This window comes from Aspergillus pseudotamarii, assembly GCF_009193445.1.
Source record: "Aspergillus pseudotamarii strain CBS 117625 unplaced genomic scaffold BDV38scaffold_6, whole genome shotgun sequence".
In the NCBI taxonomy this organism is placed as follows: Eukaryota; Fungi; Ascomycota; class Eurotiomycetes; order Eurotiales; family Aspergillaceae; genus Aspergillus; species Aspergillus pseudotamarii.
In genome coordinates, this window is record NW_022475020.1 from 368707 (window position 1) to 393733 (window position 25027).

At 47.0% G+C, this 25027-nt stretch overlaps 7 protein-coding genes across 7 annotated transcripts; 4 read left to right on the forward strand and 3 right to left on the reverse strand.

The window, feature by feature from the left end:
* On the forward strand, window positions 1-1408 carry BDV38DRAFT_295715 (uncharacterized protein; the record flags this gene model as incomplete). Its single annotated transcript, XM_032062762.1, has 5 exons — window positions 1-218; window positions 281-490; window positions 544-730; window positions 800-1018; window positions 1052-1408. The coding sequence occupies 5 exons, from the start codon at window positions 1-3 to the stop codon at window positions 1193-1195; spliced, it is 978 nt and encodes a 325-aa protein (XP_031917953.1). The 3' UTR covers window positions 1196-1408.
* A 1382-nt stretch (window positions 1409-2790) lies between these two features.
* BDV38DRAFT_236606 (Clr5 domain-containing protein) lies at window positions 2791-4277 on the forward strand. The gene is made up of 3 exons (XM_032053476.1): window positions 2791-3058; window positions 3123-3464; window positions 3566-4277. The coding sequence occupies exons 1-3, from the start codon at window positions 2931-2933 to the stop codon at window positions 3816-3818; spliced, it is 723 nt and encodes a 240-aa protein (XP_031917954.1). The 5' UTR covers window positions 2791-2930; the 3' UTR covers window positions 3819-4277.
* An 82-nt stretch (window positions 4278-4359) lies between these two features.
* On the reverse strand, window positions 4360-6959 carry BDV38DRAFT_268170 (flavin-containing monooxygenase; the record flags this gene model as incomplete). The annotated part of the gene is made up of 10 exons (XM_032056724.1): window positions 4360-4390; window positions 4939-5307; window positions 5361-5529; window positions 5585-5713; window positions 5775-6006; window positions 6077-6184; window positions 6239-6522; window positions 6577-6671; window positions 6734-6792; window positions 6855-6959. 10 exons carry the CDS (start codon window positions 6957-6959, stop codon window positions 4360-4362), a joined length of 1581 nt encoding a protein of 526 aa, XP_031917955.1.
* A 1513-nt stretch (window positions 6960-8472) lies between these two features.
* BDV38DRAFT_268172 (Transketolase, thiamine diphosphate binding domain-containing protein) lies at window positions 8473-11445 on the forward strand (the record flags this gene model as incomplete). The annotated part of the gene is made up of 6 exons (XM_032056725.1): window positions 8473-8479; window positions 9188-9373; window positions 9428-9745; window positions 9796-10625; window positions 10691-10763; window positions 10817-11445. 6 exons carry the CDS (start codon window positions 8473-8475, stop codon window positions 11443-11445), a joined length of 2043 nt encoding a protein of 680 aa, XP_031917956.1.
* Window positions 11446-12901: 1456 nt separating this feature from the next.
* BDV38DRAFT_295719 (M6 family metalloprotease domain-containing protein) lies at window positions 12902-14413 on the reverse strand (the record flags this gene model as incomplete). The annotated part of the gene is made up of 3 exons (XM_032062763.1): window positions 12902-13170; window positions 13223-14061; window positions 14139-14413. 3 exons carry the CDS (start codon window positions 14411-14413, stop codon window positions 12902-12904), a joined length of 1383 nt encoding a protein of 460 aa, XP_031917957.1.
* Window positions 14414-17512: 3099 nt separating this feature from the next.
* BDV38DRAFT_295720 (Zn(II)2Cys6 transcription factor) lies at window positions 17513-20242 on the forward strand (the record flags this gene model as incomplete). Its single annotated transcript, XM_032062764.1, has 6 exons — window positions 17513-17596; window positions 17649-18849; window positions 18900-19032; window positions 19079-19288; window positions 19349-19504; window positions 19564-20242. The coding sequence occupies 6 exons, from the start codon at window positions 17513-17515 to the stop codon at window positions 20240-20242; spliced, it is 2463 nt and encodes an 820-aa protein (XP_031917958.1).
* Window positions 20243-20507: 265 nt separating this feature from the next.
* BDV38DRAFT_268175 (beta-glucosidase) lies at window positions 20508-23013 on the reverse strand (the record flags this gene model as incomplete). Its single annotated transcript, XM_032056726.1, has 2 exons — window positions 20508-22786; window positions 22845-23013. The coding sequence occupies 2 exons, from the start codon at window positions 23011-23013 to the stop codon at window positions 20508-20510; spliced, it is 2448 nt and encodes an 815-aa protein (XP_031917959.1).
* Window positions 23014-25027: the final 2014 nt, after the last annotated feature.

Below are 25027 nucleotides of genomic sequence, written 5' to 3' on the forward strand. Positions count from 1 at the left end.
ATGGAGCCTTCGGTCAGCGACTTCAAGCTGGTCGGACTGGCGGCAGGTTTCACACTAGGCTTTGGTTTCCTTACAGTCTGGAATGCAATTAAGCAGACTTCGGAAGTTGAGAAGCCCTACAAGAGCCCTTTCGTTATTCTTATCTGGATTGAGATACTGTCTAATGTGGTAATCGGAGTAATGGGGTGGCTTGTGCTGGAAGGCATTGTACCGGTCATGTAAGCCCCCTGCGACATGGCGATATGATGCAATTCGCTGTAGCACTGACAGTCTTCCCCAGTGCACCTGTTCTGGCACTGCTACTATTTTGCTGGGCCCTTCAGATCCAATGTTGTATGCAAATCATCATTAACCGCATCTATGTCGTGGTGGAAAAGAAGAAGACCGCGAGAAAAGTCAAATGGGGCACTGCCTGTCTCATCACAGCAATCAATATTGCGGTGTTCTGCATTTGGATCCCTGCACATATGACTCCCCCGGTTAATCATACGTGAGTGTCTTCTTCTTGTTCGTTCCGGGTATACCGCTGACCTTGCTGTGTAGGTTTGTCATGATTAATCGTTTCTGGGACCCAATCTCCAAATTACTAATATGCATCGTCGATGCATGTTTGAATGTTTGGTTCCTACGGGTTGTCCGTGTGCGACTGGTTCGCCAAAATGGACTAAAGAAATACGGGCCCTTAGTTCGGTTCAACATGCGAATGATGTTCATTTCCGTACTCATGGACGTAAGGCCACCGCACAATGAGGCAATTTGCTGTCCTGTTTCTGGAATAATTCTCACATCTTATGCCCAGGCTATCCTCATTGGACTCATGTTCCTGCCCAACCCGATGGTCTACATCCAATTCCATCCAGTCACCTACATCGTGAAGCTGAACATCGAGTTGAAAATGGCTTCACTCATCCGCAAGCTTGCCCGGGAAAGCAACATTAACAATGAAATCCATGAAGCATCAATGAACCTCCCGACCCGGTTCAACTCACAAAGTCATTATATCAAGTGCGATGATGAGGTAAGAGAAAAGAGGAATTTGAGGCATATGCAGTTCGCCCAGCTACGACAACAGGGGTTCGAGACTGAGGACATGAAAATAATGAAGACAACCAGTGTTCGCGTTGTAACAAGCCCAAGACCCTTTGTCCAGGACAATTTGCCTCCTCTGCCACCGCTGCCAAAAGATAGAAGATGAGTGGTACGCTGCTGTGGTGATTTGACTGAATACTTACCATGTATCCTATTCAATGTGCCATTTATTTGGTTTAAATAGCTGTACAATATAGAAGGTTCTAGGGATTATGGCAAGGTCTACATCACACGATTGATATGGATCGTACGTTGCGAGCGTATTGAATTCGTATGGTTGAACATTCCTCGACTGCGAGACTAATACAGTAGCTCCTGGACTATTCTTAGTTTACCAAATGCTAACCGCTTGGACACAGCCTCTTTCGGAGTAGTGTACCATAGAACATTTTGTCTTACTTCATCTATCTTGATAATGCTATTTGCCTTGGTGTGAGAAGGCCAAGGATTGGACAGACCAGTAAGAGTAGAGTAGGCGGGGGAATCGCGCAAATAAGTCCCATAATACTGTACACCACATGAAGTCAAATAAGCCTAGATCGTTTTGGAAGTAGAGTGGGAAGACCCTCGTTGCATAGCTGGTATAATTAATTGATTCTACAGGATATGAATCATTATGCACCATTCCCACTCGCAAAGACTTCCTTCTTACTTCCTGAAACACCAATAAGATAGTTACATTTTTAGTACATCTTCCTACATGGCTTCTAGACCTAGGTAGTCGTGCTAAATCTGGGCTGAAGTCTATCTAGCGAGATGTGCCGTATGTTTATTGTTGAAACTAGGCAGAAGATACTGTCCCAACTTTCACCCCATCCCGCGTAAACCCCCTCCCCCCCCCACGCGCACCAAACCCCGGCAAACCTTACGTATTACAGTTTTGGAAGGTCGAAAGATAGCAGTACACCATGGATGCTTTGTTAGCGACATGGACAGGATATGGTTTGTGTGACTAAGTTGCGGACGGAATCCGAACATATCCGGAAAAGGGCAGCCGAGAAGCCTTGACAGGAGTATCATTTGGGTGGACAGATAACCGTGCCCGAAGACCCCCACATTAGAGTGATGCGTGAAAAGTGTGAAGTAGCCAATCACCCGCATGCTGAACCATGTTCTAATGCGACTTAGCCGAGGACAATAGAGGAAAAGTATTCCATGGTTCAATGACCCACTCTAACACCCTTAGTGTCGTCAAGCGTACATCGTCAATTCCGGCCGAAAGGTCAGCAGACGACTCGATCACAGATATGTCTCATTGGTAACCCTTCATAATGGGGACATCCGGGCGATCATGGGAGTATTGTCCACGGATCTACCGGGGGATCACCGTCTCATACGACTTGATTTCGGTATAATTTGAAGGGCAAAAAAAGGGCTCAAGATCGAAAAGCAATCCACTAAATCGTGATGGAGTGCGTACCCACCTCAAGAGTTACGAGACTTAGGGGCGAGGCGCCGTGTGAACGAAAGTGGGTAACGTCCCGGACAAGACTGTTAGAGTAGGGCATCCAGGAAGTCTAAAACTTGGAGATGAAACGGGGGCCGTTCATCCAAGGGTGGGCCCCGGGATTATCACAGTTGAATTGCTCATCACACGTGGCGAGCCATACCCTTACCCTGGTCAACAACCTTGCTTTAGACTTTGTGCCTGCGCGATCGGCCTGTAACCCTGGTGGCTTGTGGCTCAAGGGGGGCTTTTATCTAGTCCCCATCTTCCGTTCCCCGAAGTGTTCCAAGCTCAGAGTTCTATATATGTTTCAAGGGAACCCATTGATATCGCACTATGCTTTGCTGACATTCAGCCTCGCATAGATTGAGCATTCGAACGATAATCATCCAATATGAAACATACAATCTCTTTTAGAATGTGGGAGATGAAGAGAGGCCTGATCATAAAGCTTTACCAAGAAGAAGAGTGGCCTCTGAAACAAGTGCTTAAAAGGATTCGCTCCGACACATTCAATCCAAGGTGAGGCATTCCAGAGGGCCCTGAGAAAGACAAATGCCCTGACCGATCGACTGCTCTTCCACAGTGAGACTCAGCTGCGGAGTCGCTTGAAAAAATGGGGTGTCACCAAGCTATCTCGTCGTCGCAGTCAGAACAAATTCATCATGAGCCATCATGAAGGTCTGAGCAATGAAGGTTGCTTCAAGTCGCCAGTTTATAGTGGTGACGAGACGGCACATTCAACAACCATGAGCCATTCTACGACGAAGGAAGATTTCTATACACCTGAACGAGGCGATATCATGCCTGACACGCAAACCTCAAGTGGAATTATACCACATGATTCTTTCCATTCTTCTGCAACAGCCATGTCAGCAGTCAACCCATCATGGGAGTATCATGAAGTTTCCCCTGGATACTATCCACGGTATGTCATTAGATACTGTGAAATCTGGGTCACTCTTATGGAGTACCCAGGTTGGGCAGCAAACTTCCAAACGCAAAATGGTGGCTAACGCCTAATTTCAGGTTTTCACATCCCACTTTCGACTTTTACAACCCAGCCATAGAGCGGCCAAGAGCGGAATTGGCATCATCACAATGGCCTATGACTATGAGCTACGGCATGCTACCAGAGGATGTGGCCCATGACTCTGCTACGCGGCTCTACACTACTTCACCCTCCGGCATGTTCGTGCACCAGCCAGCCCACTTTACGTCCTTCCCTCAGTCAGACTGGATTCAAACTCCAGAGTGCCAATTAGTTTACCAATCGTCATAATCAGAACGCACCTTACCCGACACTCTTATCTTACACCCTTAATACGCTGGAACCGATATGTCGCTTTGCTATTTTCATACCCGGAATTATCTACTATGTTCAATATATCCCCTCGTCGTGATTTGCTATGTATAAATCGGTGATATACCTGACTGGAAACCAACGCCTTTACATTGCTGTTTCTGTCGATCTTGTCGAACTATGTTTGTTTATAACAGTCGTTACGCTCCTGTCTCTTTTTTTTCTTTTGTCTCTTTTTATAATTCGAAAGTCACACATGTATACATGCGACTTGAAGCTTCTAAGGATGAACTTGGCCAGTCTTGCTTGGCACAACAGTGTACACTCGCTCGAAACATGAAAACACAAATTTGGGTAAAAGATGTGTCACACACGGTGGCCTGTATCTTGAGTTTCCTTATATATTTACCTATGAATCCTTCCAATAATACACAGTTCAGGACCTGATACTATATCATCCCATATTGTCTTAGATTTGTTACCCTCCATTTCCTACCAACGTTCCTTTGCCACTCAATGCTTAAGAAGAATACAATGCCCGATCACCTATTCTTGTCCGGGGTTACTTGGGCCATACCCTTCAGCACAACGGTCTTCCAACTATGGTAGTCTTGTCTGCACTATTGGAACTGTCCATTTAGAACAAGTTGGCTGGGTGGTGCATACAGTTCTAAGCCACTGATAGCCAAGCTGTCGGAAACGACGGTCTTTTAAGCCTACATGTCAAGTATCCAAAGCTCGAGCACCGTTTGGCTACATACTTGGGCTAGAAGCAATTAGAGCCACTTACCGAACCAATATAGGGAAGACTGATCGAGAGCAGCAAAGAATGTCGGGCACAAATGGTTATATATGGTAGCATATTTATCCACTCCTTGGTTACATCAAAGACTACTCATTACCAAGGGCTATTCCCAGAGACAACACACAACGAATTGAACTGGCATTTCAAAGCTATACTAAAATGACAAATGAGCAAGGAGGGCATCCATATCCCTACGCCCACAGGCTCCGAGCACTGAACGCATATGATATTGCCTGATCACTGTGGGCTGAATATATAGCGAGTGCTGCGACTATCAAGAGTATCTTGGACGACCGTGGATATGCCCTCAGCCATCTCTGTATCCGGTAGACTGGCCAAAGAGAGAAACCACCCCTCCAAGTGAATGAATCCCAATCAGGGAAGTAGGTTTCATACCAAAATCTACCCGCCTTAGCCGGCCATGATGCTGCGTTCCGGCCATACTTACCCATGTACCAGTTTGAGCAATCACCAGAAAACACAGTGTCCTTTAGTCGCAGTTGCATAAGGTTCGTGTGCTTTTCCTCTGCTGATTGTTTCACTTCTAGTACACGAGCCCTGCGGTCCAGGATAGGTATGAAAAGCGACTTGACTGCATATGAAACCTGTGTTTCGCAGGCAAACAAGGCTGAGTTGTTCGCTGGAAAAACGTTGGGTCCAAAGCTAGGTTCATTGTCAGGTCTAGGATATGCTGCTTGGGACACAGTTCTACTTACATTATGCCCATGTTCGGGAAGTTGTGCACGTGTGTACCGTAGTATGCCTGTGCCCCTCTGGACTCTTCCCACTGTTTATTCAATGAAACTCCGCGTCTTCCCACTATCTCCATTGGAGTTAGGAACTGGGACACCTGGAAGCCTGTCGCGAGGACGATAATATCCGCATCTAATAAGCAGGTTAGGGCGATTGAATGTGAACTTCCAAGGACCATGCTACATACGATACTCGTCACCGGAGGAACCAATAATTCCTGATTCAGTGAACTCCTTGATTCCCTCATTTCGGAGCGAGACATTGCTCCGGTGGAGAGATTCAAGATAGCCTGGGTCAAATATTCTTCTCTTACATCCTATGATCGGCCCAATCAGTTACTCCCTCGTGCCAATAAAACCGTGCGATATATGCCATACCAAGCGGAAAGTTGGGCACAATAAAGTCCCAGTATCTCTCTGGCGTTTTAGAAAGTATATACTCTTTTGATTCTTTTTCTGCCTCAATACGGGCTTTCACCCCTTCAGGGGACGGGAAATAGGTGTTTGACTCCGTCTCTGCCTTGAGAAAAATTCGTAAGCGGAGCCAGCGTTGTAACAAGGGAATCCAGCGGAAAGCCCATTTTTCCACTCTGGAAAAATGATGATTTGGCTGTAGTATACTCGTCAGTATTACTCTAGTACACACCCTTTGCTTCACATGGATCAACGGAGGTTCATACACGAGGATGGTACCACTGAGCGCTACGAGCATACTGTTGCACGAAAGAGGCCTTCTCAGCCATCGCAGGTACGACTTGAGCGGCGCTACAGCCGTTTCCAATAACTGCCTAGTATAGTGTCAACCGAAAGCCTTGCACTCAGGGATGGAAGGCTTCAACTACCACTCGCTTGCCACTGTAGTCGACTGAGTGGTCCCATCGAGCTGTGTGAAATATCGGGCCTCGGAATTGGTTCATATTCGGGAACCTCACATCCCGAGGGAAGGAAATTGCCCCGACGGCTGACACAAAAATGGTCGCATACCGCACAAAGCTCAGTCCTGTTTTGAGATCACGTAAAGAGACAGCCCATTCTTCGCGACATTCATCCCATACGGCGCCGGAGCACTCCACCGAGGTGATGACATGCTTGCGGAGGTCGAATTTGTCCACAGTATCCTCAATATCTAATATATTGCAGTTAGTGAAGCACATTTGGACGCGTTCTTGGACAAGCTTACACTGCAGAATCTCTGGCTGCTCGCATAGCTCCTTCGACCAGTTCGGATTCAGGTTGAAACTAAACGAGTACAAGTGGGATGGGAGGTCACATCCGCTAGTAGTCAAGCATGTTAGCAATTCTCTTGTTCTGAATTGACACCAGGACTGGGTAGCTACCATCCAGGGTAAGTGTTCGTCCTCCAAGTGCCTCCAACACCATCTAGCTTTTCATATATCTAACAGTTTTTTTTTAGATATCGGATCTCTCATATGTGTCGAGAGAATAGCCATAACTTACCAAAAAGTCGTCAAACCCCAGTTCGTGCCTCAGTCGATACGCAAGTGAAATACCGCTAGGGCCCGCCCCGATAATGATTGCACTAGGAGAATACGCTGTTGCCATGCTCGGTACACCTTTGTCACTCGGAGAAACGGTAAGTTCCGCCGCTGTGCTTGAGGAGAAATTATAGCAGTTAACAAATGTGCTTTCTTTGTGTCCTCTTTATCAATCCCACATATGTATCAAAGGGAGCAGGAATTTTAATTCCGGCGTTGCCTTTCCATATGCCATACCTGCTGTGATATGCCCATCCGCCCCGGGATTCATTTCACGGTTTCAAGGCGCTGAGTCCATTCTCCTCAGCTTTTATACCTTCGATAACTAGAGCAAGCTCATACAATAGGTAACTGCAGTCTTTCACGTGTTCCATTCTTGACGATGGAGTCTACAATCTCTCAGAGCAGGGGACAATATCTTCATGGCCCTAAGGACCTTCGGCTTGAAGCTCGAGAATTAGGCGCTTTATCCCCAGATAATGTACGCATTCAGATACGATCTACAACTCTTTGTGGATCTGACGTCCATTACTTCAAATACGGTCAAAATGGGTCCATCAAGATTAAAGAGCCCCTGTGTGGTGGACATGAGGCAGCAGGCGTCATTGTTGCCGCTGGTCAATCCATCCTTGAGAGTGGAGATCTACAGATACGTGACATTGTTGCTATAGAGAGTGGGGTACCTTGCGAGGAATGTGCTAAGTGCAAGAATGGGCGCTACAATGTTTGTTCCAAGTTGCGTTTTCGAAGCAGTGGTGCTTCCTTTCCACACTTTCAGGGAACACTTCAAGAGTTCGTTGATCATCCTGCACGTTGGTGTTATAAGTGAGTCCTAGTTTGCGACATCTGCTTCCTATCATTAATAACATCTTCAGGCTGCCTGGTGCACTCTCATGTGATGATGGAGCGCTTCTGGAACCCCTTGCCGTTAGTATCCATGCGACTCGAAAGGCTACTCTTCAGGACAGATCATCATGCCTAGTTCTCGGAGCTGGTGCTGTGGGTTTGATGTGCGCCGCTGTAACAAAGATTGAGCACCAATGTAGAGTTGTCATTGCCGACATCGATCCTGGCCGGGTACAATTCGCTCTTGATGAGGGCTATGCTGACGCTGGATTCATTGTTACTCCAATGAGCTCCCTGTCCACTGACAAATTCAGCCAGGCCAAAGCAATGGCTGCAGCGATTAGCAAGACCAAATGGCCGGATGAAACATTAGTCGATCGCCCGGACGTTGTTTTCGAATGTACCGGTGTCGAGACCTGTGTACAGGCATCTATCTATGTGAGCCACCCACCTCTTTATCACATTCGCTAGAAATCTAGGGCTAACTTTTCCAGGCCGTCGACGGCGGGGGCAAGGTTATTCTTGTCGGTATGGGCTCGCCCGTTCAGTCTTGGCCCATTTCAGAGATTACCGGACGAGAAATTGATATTATCTCCGTTTGGCGCTATGCAAATTGTTATCCACGGGCCATCGAAATTATGGAGGCAGTAGCACGGCATGAAATTGGGCCAGACATCAGGAAGATTATCACGCACCGGTTTTGTGGGCTTGAGTCAATCCCCAATGCATATGACATGGCGAGTAAGACACGGGACGAAGGTTCGAAGTTAGTCATTAAGGCTGTAGTCAATCTATAGAGTAACAATTATATGATCCTGAATGTTAGCCGAGAGTGGTATACTATAACTTGATAGCGTTTACATTGAAGGTAGAGGCGCACTTTCTCTACAAGGCATTCTTAGACTAGATAACACTATAAATCCATTTCATACATGTGCTATGGTACATCTGTACCCTAGTACGTATAGTCCAGCGCAGCACCTATCTATACGAAAGCTCAGTTAAGTCCTATTCGTGCCTTCTACCCATTGCAGCCATGGTCCACTTGTAGAGTTTGATGCTGAGACGAACGAAAGTTACCAGTCTACCCCTCTTTGAAGACAAAGAGAATACATCAATTGCTTCGGGCGAGAGTTCCGATTCAGGCATAAGTTCACCATAGATTTTCTAGGTCTGTTCAATTCGTATTAACCGGGGTGCTACCCCCGATACCCGGGAAAATAGTTCCGGAGAAGATAGACCCCTTTGTCTACCACGGATCAGGTCCTCCTTGCTCTTGAGCATCTATATCTAAAGATCCATTGCGCCTAACTCTACTGGCAAGTTCCTGTATCCATTCACCCCTGCATCTTGTCCCAAAGCAGTATCCGCGCGCCATTCCATAATACTCCTAACTAGCATACCTGCCGGCCACCATGGGAGACCACTCATGTTCAGGAGGCATGGCAGAGGACGACCTCGCCGTGCTGACGCTCCGGAATCTAGTTTTTGATATATGTAACCAAAATGGGGGTGGACATGGTGGATCAGCCATTGGAATGGCTGCTATAGGTGTCGCGTTATGGAAATACATCATGCGTTACAGTCCCTCAAACCCAGACTGGTTTGATCGGGACCGATTTGTGCTATCAAACGGTAAAACACTATTTCTATAGGCCTTCACTAAGGGGATGTTGCTAATTTGAGCAGGTCATTGTGCGATGTTCCTCTATGCTCTCAATCACCTTACAGGCTTTGATGCCTGGAAGATGGAGGAGTTAAGGCACTACGGGGACGCAAAGCTAAATGGTATTCGTACCCTTGCCCATGGGCATCCTGAAATCGAGTGTCCCGGTGTGGAGGTCACTACAGGGCCCCTGGGACAGGGTATTGCAAACGCAGTCGGACTTGCTATTGCATCGAAAAATTTGGGTGCCTTGTATAATGAACCTGGTTATGATGTCGTGACTTCTCGGATCTATTGTATGACTGGCGATGGATGTTTGATGGAGGGCGTTGCACTTGAAGGTTTGTTGTTGACAGGTTTAAGCACATCACATCATACTAAGCTTCCCTAGCCATTTCGCTCGCGGGACATCTTCAACTCGATAACATGGTCTTAATATATGACAACAACGGAGTGACATGTGACGGTCCGCTCTCATGGATCAACGCTGAAGATGTCAACGGCAAAATGCGATCCTCTGGATGGCATGTCTTGGATGTTATAGATGGTTCCCACGATGTCCAGGCCATATGTGCAGCTTTACAGCATGCTAGAACCCTGCGCGGAAAGCCGGTATTTATTAATATTCGGACAGTTATCGGTGTTGGGACCAATACAGCAGGAACGGCTAAGGCACATCACGGTGCATTTGACCAAGATAGCGTTGCCCGTTCAAAGATCCTGGCGGGACTAGACCCTTCGACTACCCATGTCGTGCCGGAAAAGGGCCTAGAGTTCTTCCGGGAGCGAAAAGAGCATGGGAAGTGGTTAGAGAATAAATGGCTGAAGCTTCTGGATGACTATTCTAAAGCTCACCCGGAGAAAGCACGGGAGTTTACTGCTCGACGTCAGGGCACAGTCACTGGATACGATGAGCTTCTCCGCAAGATGGATACCAACCTTTTCAGTGGTATGCCCACTCGCGAGTCGAACGGTTTAATCCTCCATAAATTGTGGGCTGAATGTCTTCCACTCATTGGAGGAGGAGCGGACCTCGTGAATTCAAACAAAATAGTTTATTCCGACTCTGATGTCTTCCATCCGACCGTTAGCTACCATGGCCGATACATCAGATATGGCATTAGAGAACATGCAATGGCTTCGGTTTCCAACGGCATAGCAGCCTTCAGCCCAGGAACCTTCATCCCCGTTACCGCAACCTTCTTGATGTTTTACATTTACGTACGAGATACCCTTATTCGGAGGTTTGGATTCGATGGAGTCAAGCTAATAACAAATCGATACAGGCTGCGCCCGGAGTCCGAATGGGAGCTCTCAGTAACCTTCCCGCGATCCACATCGCCACACATGATTCCTTCGGTAGGGATGGTTCACTTAGGAGCAATAGAATGGGCATAGCTAACTCTGTTTAGCTGAGGGCCAAAACGGGCCCACTCATCAGCCAGTCGAACTCGACTCACTCTATAGGGCTATGCCTAATCTTACATATATCCGCCCCTGTGATGCCGAAGAAGTTCTGGGCGCCTGGATTCACGCAATGGGGTCGAAGAAGGCTCCGACAATGATATCCCTCGCTCGCGATCCAGTTGGAAAGGTACCTAATACCGATAGATTCCGAACATTACTAGGGGCCTATGTGATCCAGGAGGATGAAGAAGCAGACATAACCCTAGTCAGCTGTGGATCCAACTTACACCACGTTGTCACCGCTGCGAGGCAGCTGCGAGACGATTCAATCCGAAGTCGAGTGGTAAGCTGTCCCAGTTTTGATTTGTTTGACCACCAAAATGCAGAGTATCGGCAATCTGTCTTTCCCTTGGATGGTAAACCTATCGTGAGTGTCGAGGAGTATGTCGCAACCACATGGGCCCGATACGTCACGGCCAGCATTGGGATGAAGACTTATGGCTATTCTGCTTCAAATCAGAGCAACTATGAGCGCTTCGGCTTAGACGCAAATGGAATTGTATCGAGAGTGAAGCAGTACATGGAGTTTATAGGTGGCCGTAATGCACGGACATTGGGATGGCAATGTATTTAAGGCGTATGGCTACAGGACAGGACAAGGTTTTTATCAATAACAGAACTACACCTATAAGCAATATATCATATCAATGTATGTATACGTACATACTTGTGAATGGTTCTTGTGTAGACTTGGGAAACTTTGCGACTTTCCAGAATAAGACTAGGTAGCTGACGGCCGCTTTTTGCTCAGTGATTGATCCTGGTCCAATATTATCTAATACAGCTAGGTAAAGAAAGACAGTATTTACTTGCCGAATCTACTATATTTGTTTGTGAGATATTTTGCAATAGGTTAGCTCACTGATAATATACTGTGTATATTTGTTGACCAGGGGAGGGGAGTGTTTGATACATAACAAATAGGTATAGAACAATAGTAACTTATTTTATTGCACCAGCTCAAGAAAACTATACTGGACAAGTCTATTCAGTATAAATACATTATATTTTATTCTGTCTGAGCAGTATATTTGGAGATAATCAGAAATTCTAAAAGCTTTCGCTAATACAGTTTGTCGATTGGACTAGGCAGGCCTTTTCTTGGAGGCCATAAAGTGCAACTCATGAACACTTACAAGTAAAAGCATAACTGAAATAGCAGAAATACTGTAGTCTGTTCCCCCAAAGTAAATGACTATAAATATATTAATAAAAATAGTACGCAATCACAGTCAAGTCTACTAAAGTAATTTACTATTTATTAAAATATCCTTGTTTTTGGTATTAAAACCATAGAAACAGATCTAATATTGATGTAAAACTGTGAAACCAGGATTGAGTATTATATAACATACCTTTTGAATAGCTAGCCACGAGATCCAGCTAGCGAAAAGAATTAGATCATTATCATAACTGCAGACTTAAGGTTTGTCGGCCTTTCGTGCTTTCTTTGGTCGGTGGAAGAGACGGCCGTTTGCGGTCAAATTGGAGTAGTCCAAGAAAGTTTGTTACAGTATAATACAAAAGTACAGAATCTAGACAATCTAACTTATAAAAGAATATAAAGACATGTGATTCTAGGTAATCGTGTGGTTCATATTGGGCTAAACAAGGTATCTGATGGATTCGCAAGCTCAGGGGGGTGGTGAGGTCATTCTTATCTCCATTTGGCGGTTCGATCTGCTCCGTAGTAGACTAAATAATATAATTCTATTTGAATATGCAGTCAAATGGTAAATATATAGAATATATATACTTATTCCAAGGAACATATATGCTTCTGTCGCTATGGATTTGACTTGATATGTTGTGGTTGATCCAATGTATATCATGAAAAACAGATACATACTTAGTGTGTGCAATATGGATATGTCCTACACGATACCTGTACTCAATTTTGACTATTGTGAAGTCCGAATAACCTTTTGGATTACATATTACCACGCACAATCAAAAGCAACAGTGTCAGTACGGTTACTACTAGAACCCACTAAACGTCCACACCGTACCTCTAACCCTACCTAAATACACTAAACTTTAATATCCATTGTCATGGTTGCTCCAGCATCGGAAATATTGGTCACTGAGACCCGGGTCGCTCGCCCTGAATATGACTGACTATTCGGATTGGAAGTGTTTGTAAATGATCGGTTATCAGCCGTCCCAGGGTAAGGGTCGCCAGGGTCGCCTCTGCCTGCAGTCGATGTTGCAAGTTGGTTGAGACCATCGGCCTGCTTCATGGCAACCAAATAATGTGTTTCATCACTGTTGTCCTGTTTTGAATCATCTATATGCCAGACTGTGCCGGGGTATTAGCACTGAGTATGCAGTAGCCTGAATGGAATACACACTTATCAGACCGAACCCTGGTAGAGAGCGGTCAAAGCCACTAAAAGCGCGGTTTTCCAGCAGAAAGTATTCCTTGCTGGTAGCACTTCCTGCTGTCCATAATCGGTAGACCTCATGACTGGTTGCTACGTCTCGCAACGTAATACTCTCGGCCGTAGTAGGGGTCTGGACCGTAACCCATTTCTGCAACACTTTACACCAGGCAGATGGGTGGCAAGGCTGAACACCAGGTGGCGAGCCTCCCCATGAGCCACCGGCCATGAGACACCAATTTCCAATACCCTCAGAGCTCTGGTCAATATCGTAGAGGTCAGGCCAACCAAACAAGAGATGACCAAGCTCATGGGCGCAAACACCAATATATGCATCTTCTGGAATGGTGAGAAACCCATATATATTGACTCCATTGGCGGAGACAACGCTGGGCAAAACCCACTTTAGGGACCAGATATCGTTACGGGTACCCGTCACTTCTGCCCCTCTTCCAGCATGGACGACAATAAACGCATCAACATAACCGTTCCCGTCATTGTCATATTGCTTAAGGTTAGTAATTTTGCTCTTTGCTGCATCGAGAGCATCGGCGGCTAGTGTTCTAGCATTTGGAGGCATTGACGATGTCCCATTGTTGTTATTGGCGTACTCGCGAAGTGTTCGCGGCATACCAAATGGACCGACTACCTCACCATCCAAGGATATATTCTTGTTACTAACCTCAGAGAAGTATTCCGTGACACTTCCAGTAGGAACCTTCCCGTACGAGAAAAATAACTTCCAAAAACGCTGCACCGCGTTGCTGGACATCTTCTGATCAGGAAAGTCGACCAACACAACAGCAACCCTGCCAATTCCCACAGTGAGCTGATATTCTAAATGATATTGCAACGATAGAAATCATGAAAGGCATTTGCTATATACCTCACAACTCCCGTGAGCGGTGCTCTTTCTAGGGCAGCCCTCCTCATGCGCCTGGGTGGTACAGTGGAGGCGAAGTCGGAGTCAGGAAATATTGTACCGTCATTCAAGCCACGCGCTGTCCCTGTTCTTGCGCTCAGGGACGGGCGTCCGAAGCTCATTTGTGATATGTGAGGCGCATCAACCAAGCCTGGGGCAACCTGAAGTGCCGCAAGAAGTTGCGGGTGTGGGGGCATAAGTGATGGTTTTGAGCCATCATCCTCATGTTTAGCATCCATGTTTAGGCGGAGTTCTCAAACAGTTAAGATAAAATATGTTTAAATATTGAGATAATGAATTTGCTGAAAGATTTGAGGTAACTTGCAATTATTTATATTCAAATCAGTAAAAGTCGAAAGGTGCGCCGCACATTCCATCTGACTAGGCTAGGCTTCAAATTTGCCGATGTTATAGGCGATCTAGATCTGCCTCTCTAAAGCAGATGACTGCCTACTCAACTTTGGAGTCATGGGAGAGACTTTATCAATGAGAGGTATTGGAACGGAAGGTGAGAATCCGCAAAGGGCTTACAATGCGGGTCTCTACCATAGACCGTAAGTCAAATAAGAGAGTTTGTATTCATTCAACACAGTCAGTTGATAAGAGATTGTATCATATGATGGGACGAATAGGTAATTACTCATTAGTCATGCCCTTTTAAAAAAAAAAAATACTTGAACGTGCATGAAAATACAATAAGCGCCGAAGATAAGTAGGAATAGACTAAATCAGGTTACAGATTCTCATATCGGGTAGAATTCTCCATACATGCACCTCCATGGATCTGTGGATTTTATTTTTATATAACTGACGTCGATAGGTAATATACCAAGCAATCATTAACTGCTTATGATAAAATTCTAAGGTAAAGTATAAAATAAACTCAAAAGTCAAGCAAGCACCACAATCTTAATGGCTGTTTCTTAGTCGGGCATTATATCTGAGCTTCAGGACTACGCGGGTGACAATGGACTTTGGTTTCCCAGTCCAATTCTTGCGCACATGGTCCCAAACAAGTCTGAGGGCTGGCAAACGTAATCCTAGATCCGAAGAACGATGAAGGATACTTTTAGATCTAGCAAAGTATTAGATCCACATAACTAACTTGGCCTGTCTAGCTAGTACCCGTTTATTGCCCTGGAGCTAGTACTCATATAGAACTAGTTCCCTCTTCACAAACAGTACACTTTATACTTGTTATAGGTATTCGTATTATGGATTCAGAATATCATTAATGAACTCGCAAAATATCGCAAGAGAAAGCAGGTAAGTGGAGCTCCCACCGACATTGGTATGGAGAGCAATGCGTTCTAGCTGCCACTGACCGAATTCAAAGCTTGTGTAATAACGGAACAAATCGAATCCTACTCTTGTCATGCGCCAGTTGCGCACCATGGAAGTAAACCAGCAAATTACGGGATCTGACAGATTCAATACTATGCTGCCAAGATCGAATACCAAGGGTAGAGACTTGGCGCTCTTGGGTCCATATTTCGATCTAGTCCCAGCAAAGGCTCCACTGGAGAAAAGCGACGTCCTTTGTTCAGAGATTCACGATATCTGAGAATCACAGAAACAGTGGTGAATTGGTAGCTGTGAAATCTAAATCTCAACGTTGCTCTCCTCGGTACATCTGTCACTTCTTTCATGGTCCAGCCTACGAGAACAATACGGGAGGCCCGCTGCGCAGTGACTACCAAAACCAGATTGAGATCTGACCCAAAGGGTAAAATTAAATATAGACAGTTCTAGACCGACCTTTTCAAGTCATACTACTAAGGCGCCAAGAGGTGCAAAGAAGCTAGATGTCACAGAGGCTTTGTGGGCCCGATGTACTCCATCTTGTTAAGTAGCGGGACGATATACTTATCCAAATCTTTCAAACATCGAACAGCTCTTCAAGCAGCAGTTTAATTAACGGAAAAGAGACTCTGCTCTACAAACTTTCTTGTAAATGTGGAGTTACCACTCTAGCTTTGTACCGCCCTCTTTCCTCTTGTTCTTGCTCTCTCCTTTGCGGAGCTGGAAGCGGATACAGAGACCCTCTGATGGAGGGACAAATCGAGTAAGCAAGAAGAGTATTGATGCAATTTAGGTTGGGACTTTGACTACTACAATTGTCCTTGCAAAAACGAGAAGTACAAGAAGGAAAGCTGCCACAAGGAGACAAATTGGAGTGGAAAGCAAGTCTCAGTAAGCTCTGACTGCATACCATGTCAACAAACAACCGGGATCAGTGCTAACTCGATCTTGTAATGACTGGTATCAAACTTCACGAGGTTGGTGGGTATGGAAAGATGATGACCGCCATGATTACAGTAAGTTCTCCTCGTCCGTATCTTCTTCCATTTCCATGGCATACTGACAGCGATGTCATAGACCAAGGCAATCAAAAATGCTAAATCAGCGTACTATCGGCAGTGAGGCTTGGCATCTTAAGATACATCCATGAAGCCGAAACTATTGGCCTTGTGGGAAGGTAAGCTATAAAGCTTGGTGTTGGGTATTCGAGTCATGATATTGTTACTGCGTCGACCTTTGCGCCAGGTCCAAGAACTAACATGAGTTTTATTTGTTCGGATATTTGTAGTCCTATTTCGTGCCTTGTCTGATATATAATAGGAGAACATGATGTAAGCTCAAATGTATCTAATATTTGACAAAAGTATAAAAGCCTCTTGGAGGTACGTCCTACGATTGCGGATCAGCTTTTTTGTGCCATAACTACAGATCAATACTTATCTAGGTCTATAGGGGAAAAGAAAAAAAATGTGGAAAAAAGGATTTCTAACCCTATACCCTAATTACGTGGGATTCCCCCGTGTATTAGCTCTGCTAGACTACCTGCTTAGACCAGTCCTGGCTAACCCAGCGAATGGCTAATTTATGCCACTGTAAGTCTGACACTAGTTCTGTTTTTTAGGTCTACCTGAAAACTACTCTGCATTAACGTAGCAACTGTATAGTATCTGACTGTACAAATAATTTCAAAATTGAAACTGCTATGCCGGTACAATCTATTAATATATATTTGGATAGAGAATTATTACGACCCAAATCCCAGGCTTCGCCATTGTATGAATCTGCTTGCAGTCCCTGGACCATGGAAACATCTATTCCACTGGTTCTAGAACGACTCTTTCCTCCTGCTTAACTGTATCTCTCGAATCGTTGGTATATAGACATCACGTGAGGCGCTCTCTCGCGCTCCGGATTTAAAACCCATGATTACTCATCCGGAATTTGAATCCCGGGCCCAAAAAGTCATCATCTTAGACCACCGTTTCTATGTTTCTAACGATGATAGTAGATACTATTACTATTAAGACACTCAGGATATGACGCCGCGAAATAGGGCCCCCAAAGCCGTTCGCAAGCATGTCACTACAGCATGCATCCCCTGCAGGGACGGGAAAGTGAAAGTCGGAAGCCTACTGCCTAACCTGTGAATGGCTCTAAGCTGACCAGTAACAGTGTGATGGAAACACCCCAACGTGTAAAAATTGTCGAATAAAAGGGAAAGACTGTAGCTATCGACAAACTGATGACAAACGCAAGGTCCCTGTGCGAATCGCCGTTAGCTTCCTAACACAGAGAGTTGACCAGCTGTCGCGTTATATCCGGGACCATGGCCTCCAGAAACCAAAGATGAATGACGAAGGCCATGCTGCTGTCAAGAATATTCTTGACGCTCTTGAAATTAGCTGTGAAGATTTCCGGGAGAGCGACGGGCATGTTGGGATATTATCTGATCAACAGATTCATAGTGATATCGCATTTACTAATAACAATAATGTGTCTGTATTGGAACTTCCACAGCCAGAAGACGCAGGAGGTAATGGTCCAGCGAGGAGGGACTATGGCGTTTCCATGGATGTTGTGCGTGATGGGCAGGAAGCTCCCCACCAAGTTGACGAAAATGCCAGCGTTGGGGCGCACTTAGTGGAAGGCGACGCACCTCGTCAAGTCATCGTAGAAGATAATATACCGCATTCTCAAACTCAAGATCCCATGTATCCGACTTCATTGGAACAAGACACTTCATTGAATGCACCTCCACTTGAACCGATGGCCGCTCCACCTGAGCCGAATGACAATGACTCTGACAGTGACGAGGAAGTAACTAACCAGATGTCTTGTCGTCTGGGACGGCTACAGCTCACACATCATGGCCAGCTCCGATATTTTGGTTCAACATCTAATCTGACTTTATTAGACGCCTTGGTGGGCGTTATATCGCCCAGCTCAGACTCTTTCCAGAGAGACGCGCAAGAGGTTCTTGGAAACGCGGATCTTAATATGCACGTGGATGAAGAACTCGAGCGGCATCTGATTGAGCTCTATTTTGCATGGCAAGACCCGTGGCTACATGTGGTCGATATGGACGTCTTCTGGAAAGCTCAGTCACGTTCTCTAGACGAAGGCATATCCACGCAGTACTATTCTCGTGCTTTGTCTAATGCCATGTGTGCATTAGGCGCAGCACATGAATCAAAATATCATCCGGACCTAGTAACCTTTCCCCGCTCGCTGTCCGAATTTTTCGGCGATAGGGCAAAGTTACTGCTCGAGCTTGAAATGGAGAATCCCACTGTTGCAACCATCCAAGGACTCGTAGTTTTGAGCAGCTACGAGGCAGCTTGTACCAGAGATACTCGTTGTTGGCTGTACAGTGGTGAGCGTATGGAGCAAGCCAAATGTTCGCCTTATATTAACAAAGACTAGGGATGGCGATGAGACTTGCGTTTGACCTCGGTCTCCAAGTAGATATGACGCCTTATGTGGAAAAAGGGATAATATCACCAGAGGAGGCTGACCTGCGCCGGATGGTATTCTGGGGAGTTTATCTTAGTGAACAGTAAGATGTGTGCTCTTGGCGTTACAGCTCATCGCTAACTCATCAGATTTTGGGGGTTCTATCTAGGGCGCTCCCCGCAGAGCCCTATGAGTGGTGTCTCTGCCCCCAAGCCAGGTTCATCTAGCCCACTTCCCGCAATAAAATGGAAAGCGTACCCGACATTGAGCATGTCACCTTATGCCATGGTTCCTTGCGATCTGATATGTTCTCGATGGGTGTCTCTGTACGATATGATGCTACCCTTGACAGACGTTTTGTGAGTGAGCCGCACGTTGATTCCACCTATTAACATTTGGCTAATTCCCACACCGTCTAGATACGGAGTTTCGGAAGTATCCAACCATTCCCTTCAGGTTCTCACTGCCAATACGGTGCAGAATCTAAGAGTGTGGAAGAAGAACCTTCCGCCTGAGCTTCGCGTTGAGGGCCGCCCCATCAGCCAACCGCCAGTTCCACATATACTATCTCTCCAGTAAGTTACCGCAACTACCCAGACTAATTACCTACGCAGAAGCCTAATAACCATCCAAGTATGCAATACTACCAGTTCATGATTCACTGTCATCGACCATACATGTCAAAACATTACATCCAGCCACAACCCCCACAAGGCCCCGGGCCACGCCATGCTCGCAAGATGTGTGTGGAATCCGCCATTTCTATCGTTAAACTCTTAACAATACATGAGAACCTATACACCTTCCGCCGGGCAAATGTCCAAATGGTTTCGTTCATCTTTTCCGCTGCGCTCATCTTGATCTTCATAACAGTACCTTCAAAACGAAGCCTAAGAAACCAGGACCTCGTCAGGTACCTTAATACATGTTTCCGTGCATTAGAAGAGATGGGAAGCAGCCTAGAGAATGCGAAACGCACGAGCACATTTCTCAGCACCTTGCAGCGCCAGTGGGAGACCCGTCGACGGAAACGAATGAATACACACACAAAGCAGAAGCCAGGACACCGCCAACACCCAGGCAGCAGCAGGAAAATGGCGAGAGATATCGGTTGTACTGGTGAAATCCACGATTTTGTAGGAAACCATACATTCTCTGAACATGCGACCGGGCCCAGCTTTGCCTCGCCGTCAGATGATTCCGGGGGGGCGGGCTTTTCGATCGCAGATCCGTTGTCTCCGATGGGTGATTTTATGGACTTTAGCCTGTGTAATATTCTCCTTAGTGAGGGGATTCCAGGCTCTTTTGTCTGACTTGCTCCGAAGTTGTATATTTGGCGCTCTACTTGTGATAGCTTGGACCTATGTATCTACATGTCCACCCGCTAACCACTTACTGAAGGTGAAGCGACATGATAAAAGGGAGTACCATGAGCATCTTGTATATATTGCGTGAACCATTAGATAGGTTGTTATTATAGCCTCTATATAACAGCATGGGTTATATTACTAATGAGGTACATAAACTCATTTCACGTTTTCATCATCACATAGCACCATTATGCTTTATATCCCCCCCTCAAGCGGTCACAGGAGTAATCTTCGTCTCCTGGCTCAGGTCTCTGCTGCTGAAACCCACCCGGATGGTGAACTCACCCTCAGGAATCAACCAGTCTTGCGAGACGACATCCCAGTAGCTCAGGTCTCTGCGCATGAGCTCAAAGCCAACAGTGCGCGACGTACCAGGTGCCAGGGACACCTTGTCAAATCCTCGGAGCTGCTTGGGAGGAGTTCCAGCAGGGGCACTATCCGGGAAGGTAACGTAGAGCTGAGGGACTGTCGCTCCGTTTACATCACCAGAGTTTGTGACAACAACGGACACGTTGTATAGACTCTCCCACAGGGCAGGGTTTCCACCGGGCTGGATAGGCAGTTGTTCGGGGGCCGAGGAAATAGAGTCCGTCAGCGCCTCAGCTTTGATATCGGAAAGACCGAAGGTCGTGTAAGACAGACCGAATCCGAATTCGTAAAGCACGGAGATGTTGTGGGCATCGAAGTAACGGTAATCGATCTCGAGCTTCTCGTCGAACCATGCCTGCCAATCCTCTGCGCCGGTAGTCTCTACGGCCGTCGTGGGAGGCGCATTGTAATCGCTACCGTTCTTAGCAATTGTGTATGGCAACTTTCCAGAGGGGTTGACATCGCCGTAGAGCACATCAACAATGGAGTTACCAGACTCCTGTCCGGGGTAGTGAGCGGCGAGAATGGCAGTGACGTTCGGGTGATTGGCGAAAGGAAGCTCGTTGATGCCAGAGGAGTGGGTAACGACGATAGTGTTGTTACACTTCGAAGCGACAGAGTCGACAACGTCGTTTCCATCCCAATCCACCACGAGTCGCTCGCGGTCCGAGCCCTCTTCGGCCCAGGTCTTGAGGAAGACGAGGCAGGCGTCAGGTGGAGTGGGTACCCAAAGGCTAGTTACGTCTGACTCGGCGATGTTGGTGTTGTTCAGCCACCACTGAACCAGAGTATTGTCCTGCTTACCGCGGGACTTGAGAGCCTCCAGCGGTGAGACCAGATACGTGAAACGGCCGGTTCCTGAGCCGCCACCGGCAGCAAGGGTACCATATTCAAAGGTGGCCTGGTTGACAGCGCCCATGGTAGTCTCGCCAGCATCATTACCAAAGACAGCAATTGACTTGGGAGCCTTCAAGGGCAGGGCCTTGTTCTCGTTCTTGAGTAAGATAGTGGCTTCAGCCCCGTGTCTACGGATCAGCTTGCCATGGTCACCACGGACATCACGACTGCGCTCTCCAGTCAGGTTAAACTCGCGAAGCCAGGTAGACCGAGGTGAGAATGTGTTGAGGTCCGCAGACGAAGGGTCAATCTCGGGGTAGTCTTGGTCCTGGCCGAGCCAGTAATAAGGTGTCATGATACGGACAATCATATCATCCACGCGAGAAACATCAACAGTTCCATTGTTAACAGCCAGGGTAATGTTCTTCCCAAAGAAGGAGCCTGCTTCGGGGGTTTGGCCGTACGGCCCGAGACCTCCCGGCATGTTCATATCAAGACCACCTTCAATAGAGGCGACGCCAGAGTGAGTACCTCCCCAATCAGACTGGACATAGCCTTGGAAGCCGAGCTCCTCCTTAAGGAGGCCATTAAGGACCTTCGAGTTCTGGCAGGCATAGGAGCCGTTGAGGCGCTGGTATGCGCACATAACGCTAGCCACCTTGGCACGGGCGGCGTTGGCGAATGGCCAGAGGTATAGCTCGTGAATAGTTCGGTCGTCGATATTGGAGGAAACAGCTTCCTGGATAACATCTGTTAAGGTGCCGTTAGGGTTATAGTTCGGATTGCGTTGGGTCTCTTGTTCATTGCCGATAAAGTGCTTCGCACAGGCTTGAACGCCGACATCCTGGTAACCCTTGATGGTAAGCTCCATGGCGACACCAGTCAGGTAAGGGTCTGCTGCAAAGCCCTCCCAGTTTCTGCCTCCGTATCCCGAGCGTCCGAGAGGGCCAGCTACAGGGCCGAGAGCGACATGGGCACCTTTACCCTTGAACTCTTCTCCCATAGCCGCTCCTCGTTCATACAAAATGTCTTTGTCCCAAGTCGATGCCGCCGTGACACCAGCCGAGAAGACGCTAGCATAGTCAGCGACACGAATGGCCAAGGGTCCATCCTGTAAGCAAAGACCCTTAAAGCCCAGTCGAGGGATTGCCACGATATTTCCAACGCAAGGCCCGGGCTGACCGGTGACCATGTCGGCCTTCTCTTCGAGCGTCAACTGGGCAACAAATTGCTGGGCTTTGGCAAGGGCTTCTTCCCAGCCACCTGATCCGGTCGCATTGGCTATTACCCAAGTCAGTCACACCGGATCATAGGTTAAGTTGTGGATTGGGGGACATACGCGACGGAAGGACAGCGGGCGAATGTCCGTACTGGCCAAGGATAGTCGTGTTACGGGGTTGGACATAACTGAAAGCGTCATCGCTTCGACCAGATCCGCCGTAGTTCTGGCCGTTGACCGCAGTAGCAGCCAACAAGCCCGAGACAACAAGTTGAGCAACGCTAGCCATGGTTCGCACCTGGGTTGTAGTCGGACCTGAAAAGCAGCTCTACAGAAGTCATCTCGCAAGCCATTGTCGGACAGCAGCTGCTACTTATAGTTCTCCCAACGGCTACAGAAAAAAGTCTTACAAGCCGATGGGGAGTCGCTTTCCGTAAAGGTCCATAGTATGGAGTATTGTTGAGGGAATTGATGGCTGGTTCAACGGGACCCACAACCCCACGGGGCTTCGAATCGCGTGGTCGGCAGGGTTCCCCGCAACTCCGTTCCCCACATTCCGTTCGCGGGGTGATTTTTGCAGAGTTTTTTTATCGCCTTTTCGGCCAGCATCGCAGTGAGCACGGGGAATATGCGAGAGACCACGGATATACCTTGTTGCTCCTATAGCCTTTTCTTAATCAATGTTAACATCATCAACATCATCTCTTGCTCCATCTCCCTACAGCATTCCTCACAGCGAGTATTAATCACTCCTAGTGTTGGTTTCCCTTCCCAGTCCGAGGTCGGCTCAGGATATACGGAGTACGGATATAAATCCATGAGAGACCCGTGCTAAACTATTAGTACACCAATTGTTGTATTCCTTGGAGTAGAAACTGTCGGGACGTTCCGCATTCGGACTATTGGGGACCAATTGGAGAGGACAAGATTCGACGATCTCTCCTTGAACCTCACATGTACCTACGGAACGTTGACCCCAGACATGCCGAGACGAAGAAAAAGCAATTCTAATGTGGTAGCCTGACGTCATGAAGTCGACCTAATGACCGCGTTCGTGTGGTAACTCGTCTTCTATCCGTGCGTAAGTTGTCGTAGATTATGCCGAAAACAAGCACTGACGCCGGTGAGCAAAATCCGAAGACTCAAAGGAAACTGGCCCGAACACAGACAAAGAGCAGGATACCGAAGTTTAGCCGGAGGGGGGAAGTGTCCTCATTGGATGTACCCCAGATAGTTTACTTCAAGCGTGGGGTGGCTTTGGGAGGAATGTCTTGGCTCCCTCAATCACATCGGCGGGATGCCGAGATTTCAATGCATAATCTACCAGCATTACTCGCGCGGCATTGATATCCGGCAATGAATTCACCCAATACCTATCTCCAACACGGAAACAATCATACGGTGATACCACCGATATTTGTCCGGGGATATATGTAAGTTGCTTATTATGAAGTGGATCTCGCACGGGACAGCTGAAAACCGAATATACTCGAACTGTGGCGCTAGTGCTAACCTCCACCTAATCTCGTATAACGTCGGAAAACCCCCCGAACAAAGGGCTAGGACTCTAGTGAATTACAATCGGTCTAGTGTCGGAGATGGTATAAGAGAATACAAACTCTTTTGATGTGTGCTGGGCAAGAGCCAAGTCTGCCTGACAAACGGCATATGATGTCTGGGGCGCCCCGGTCATAACTAACTATAGGCAGGCCTGGACGGTGAAGACTCCGCGCTAATGTTGTCACGAATGACATCAACCATACATGCTACATAATAGCGGCCCTTGTAGCGTTTAAGACTTTTCAAAAAGAGGTGGCTTGTCCATGTTCACAACGTAAATCAGGTCCGTCCCCAGTTGGTAGGTGTATTAAGAAATCAATTTGAGGAGGCCCGCCGAAAGCTGAGCTCGAAATTCAGCTCAAACGCCTCTAAAGCAGCAGTAAAGGTATCAACATATTTCACATGATAGGCGTAGTACTCTTGAGAGTAACACTTAAGATAGCGAAAGGTGTGTATTATCCAGCATATCCCTTTGAGGGGCCCCGCAGGTCATGGGAAATGCCTTTGTAAGGAAAAGACTCCTCCTTGACAGGACAATTTCCCGAAGCGTCCATCCACGGAATATACAGTTCGGGCTACTTAAGGGACTCGGGCCATATAAGTCCGTCTCGGCATCTTATCCTTAGATCTCTCACCCAGCTTATAAATCACGACTAAATCTGGTAGCTCAAACGACGACCCGTACCCTACCCCGAGTCGACTAACTCACTAGCCCACTCGCTCTACGACAGAATATCACCAGT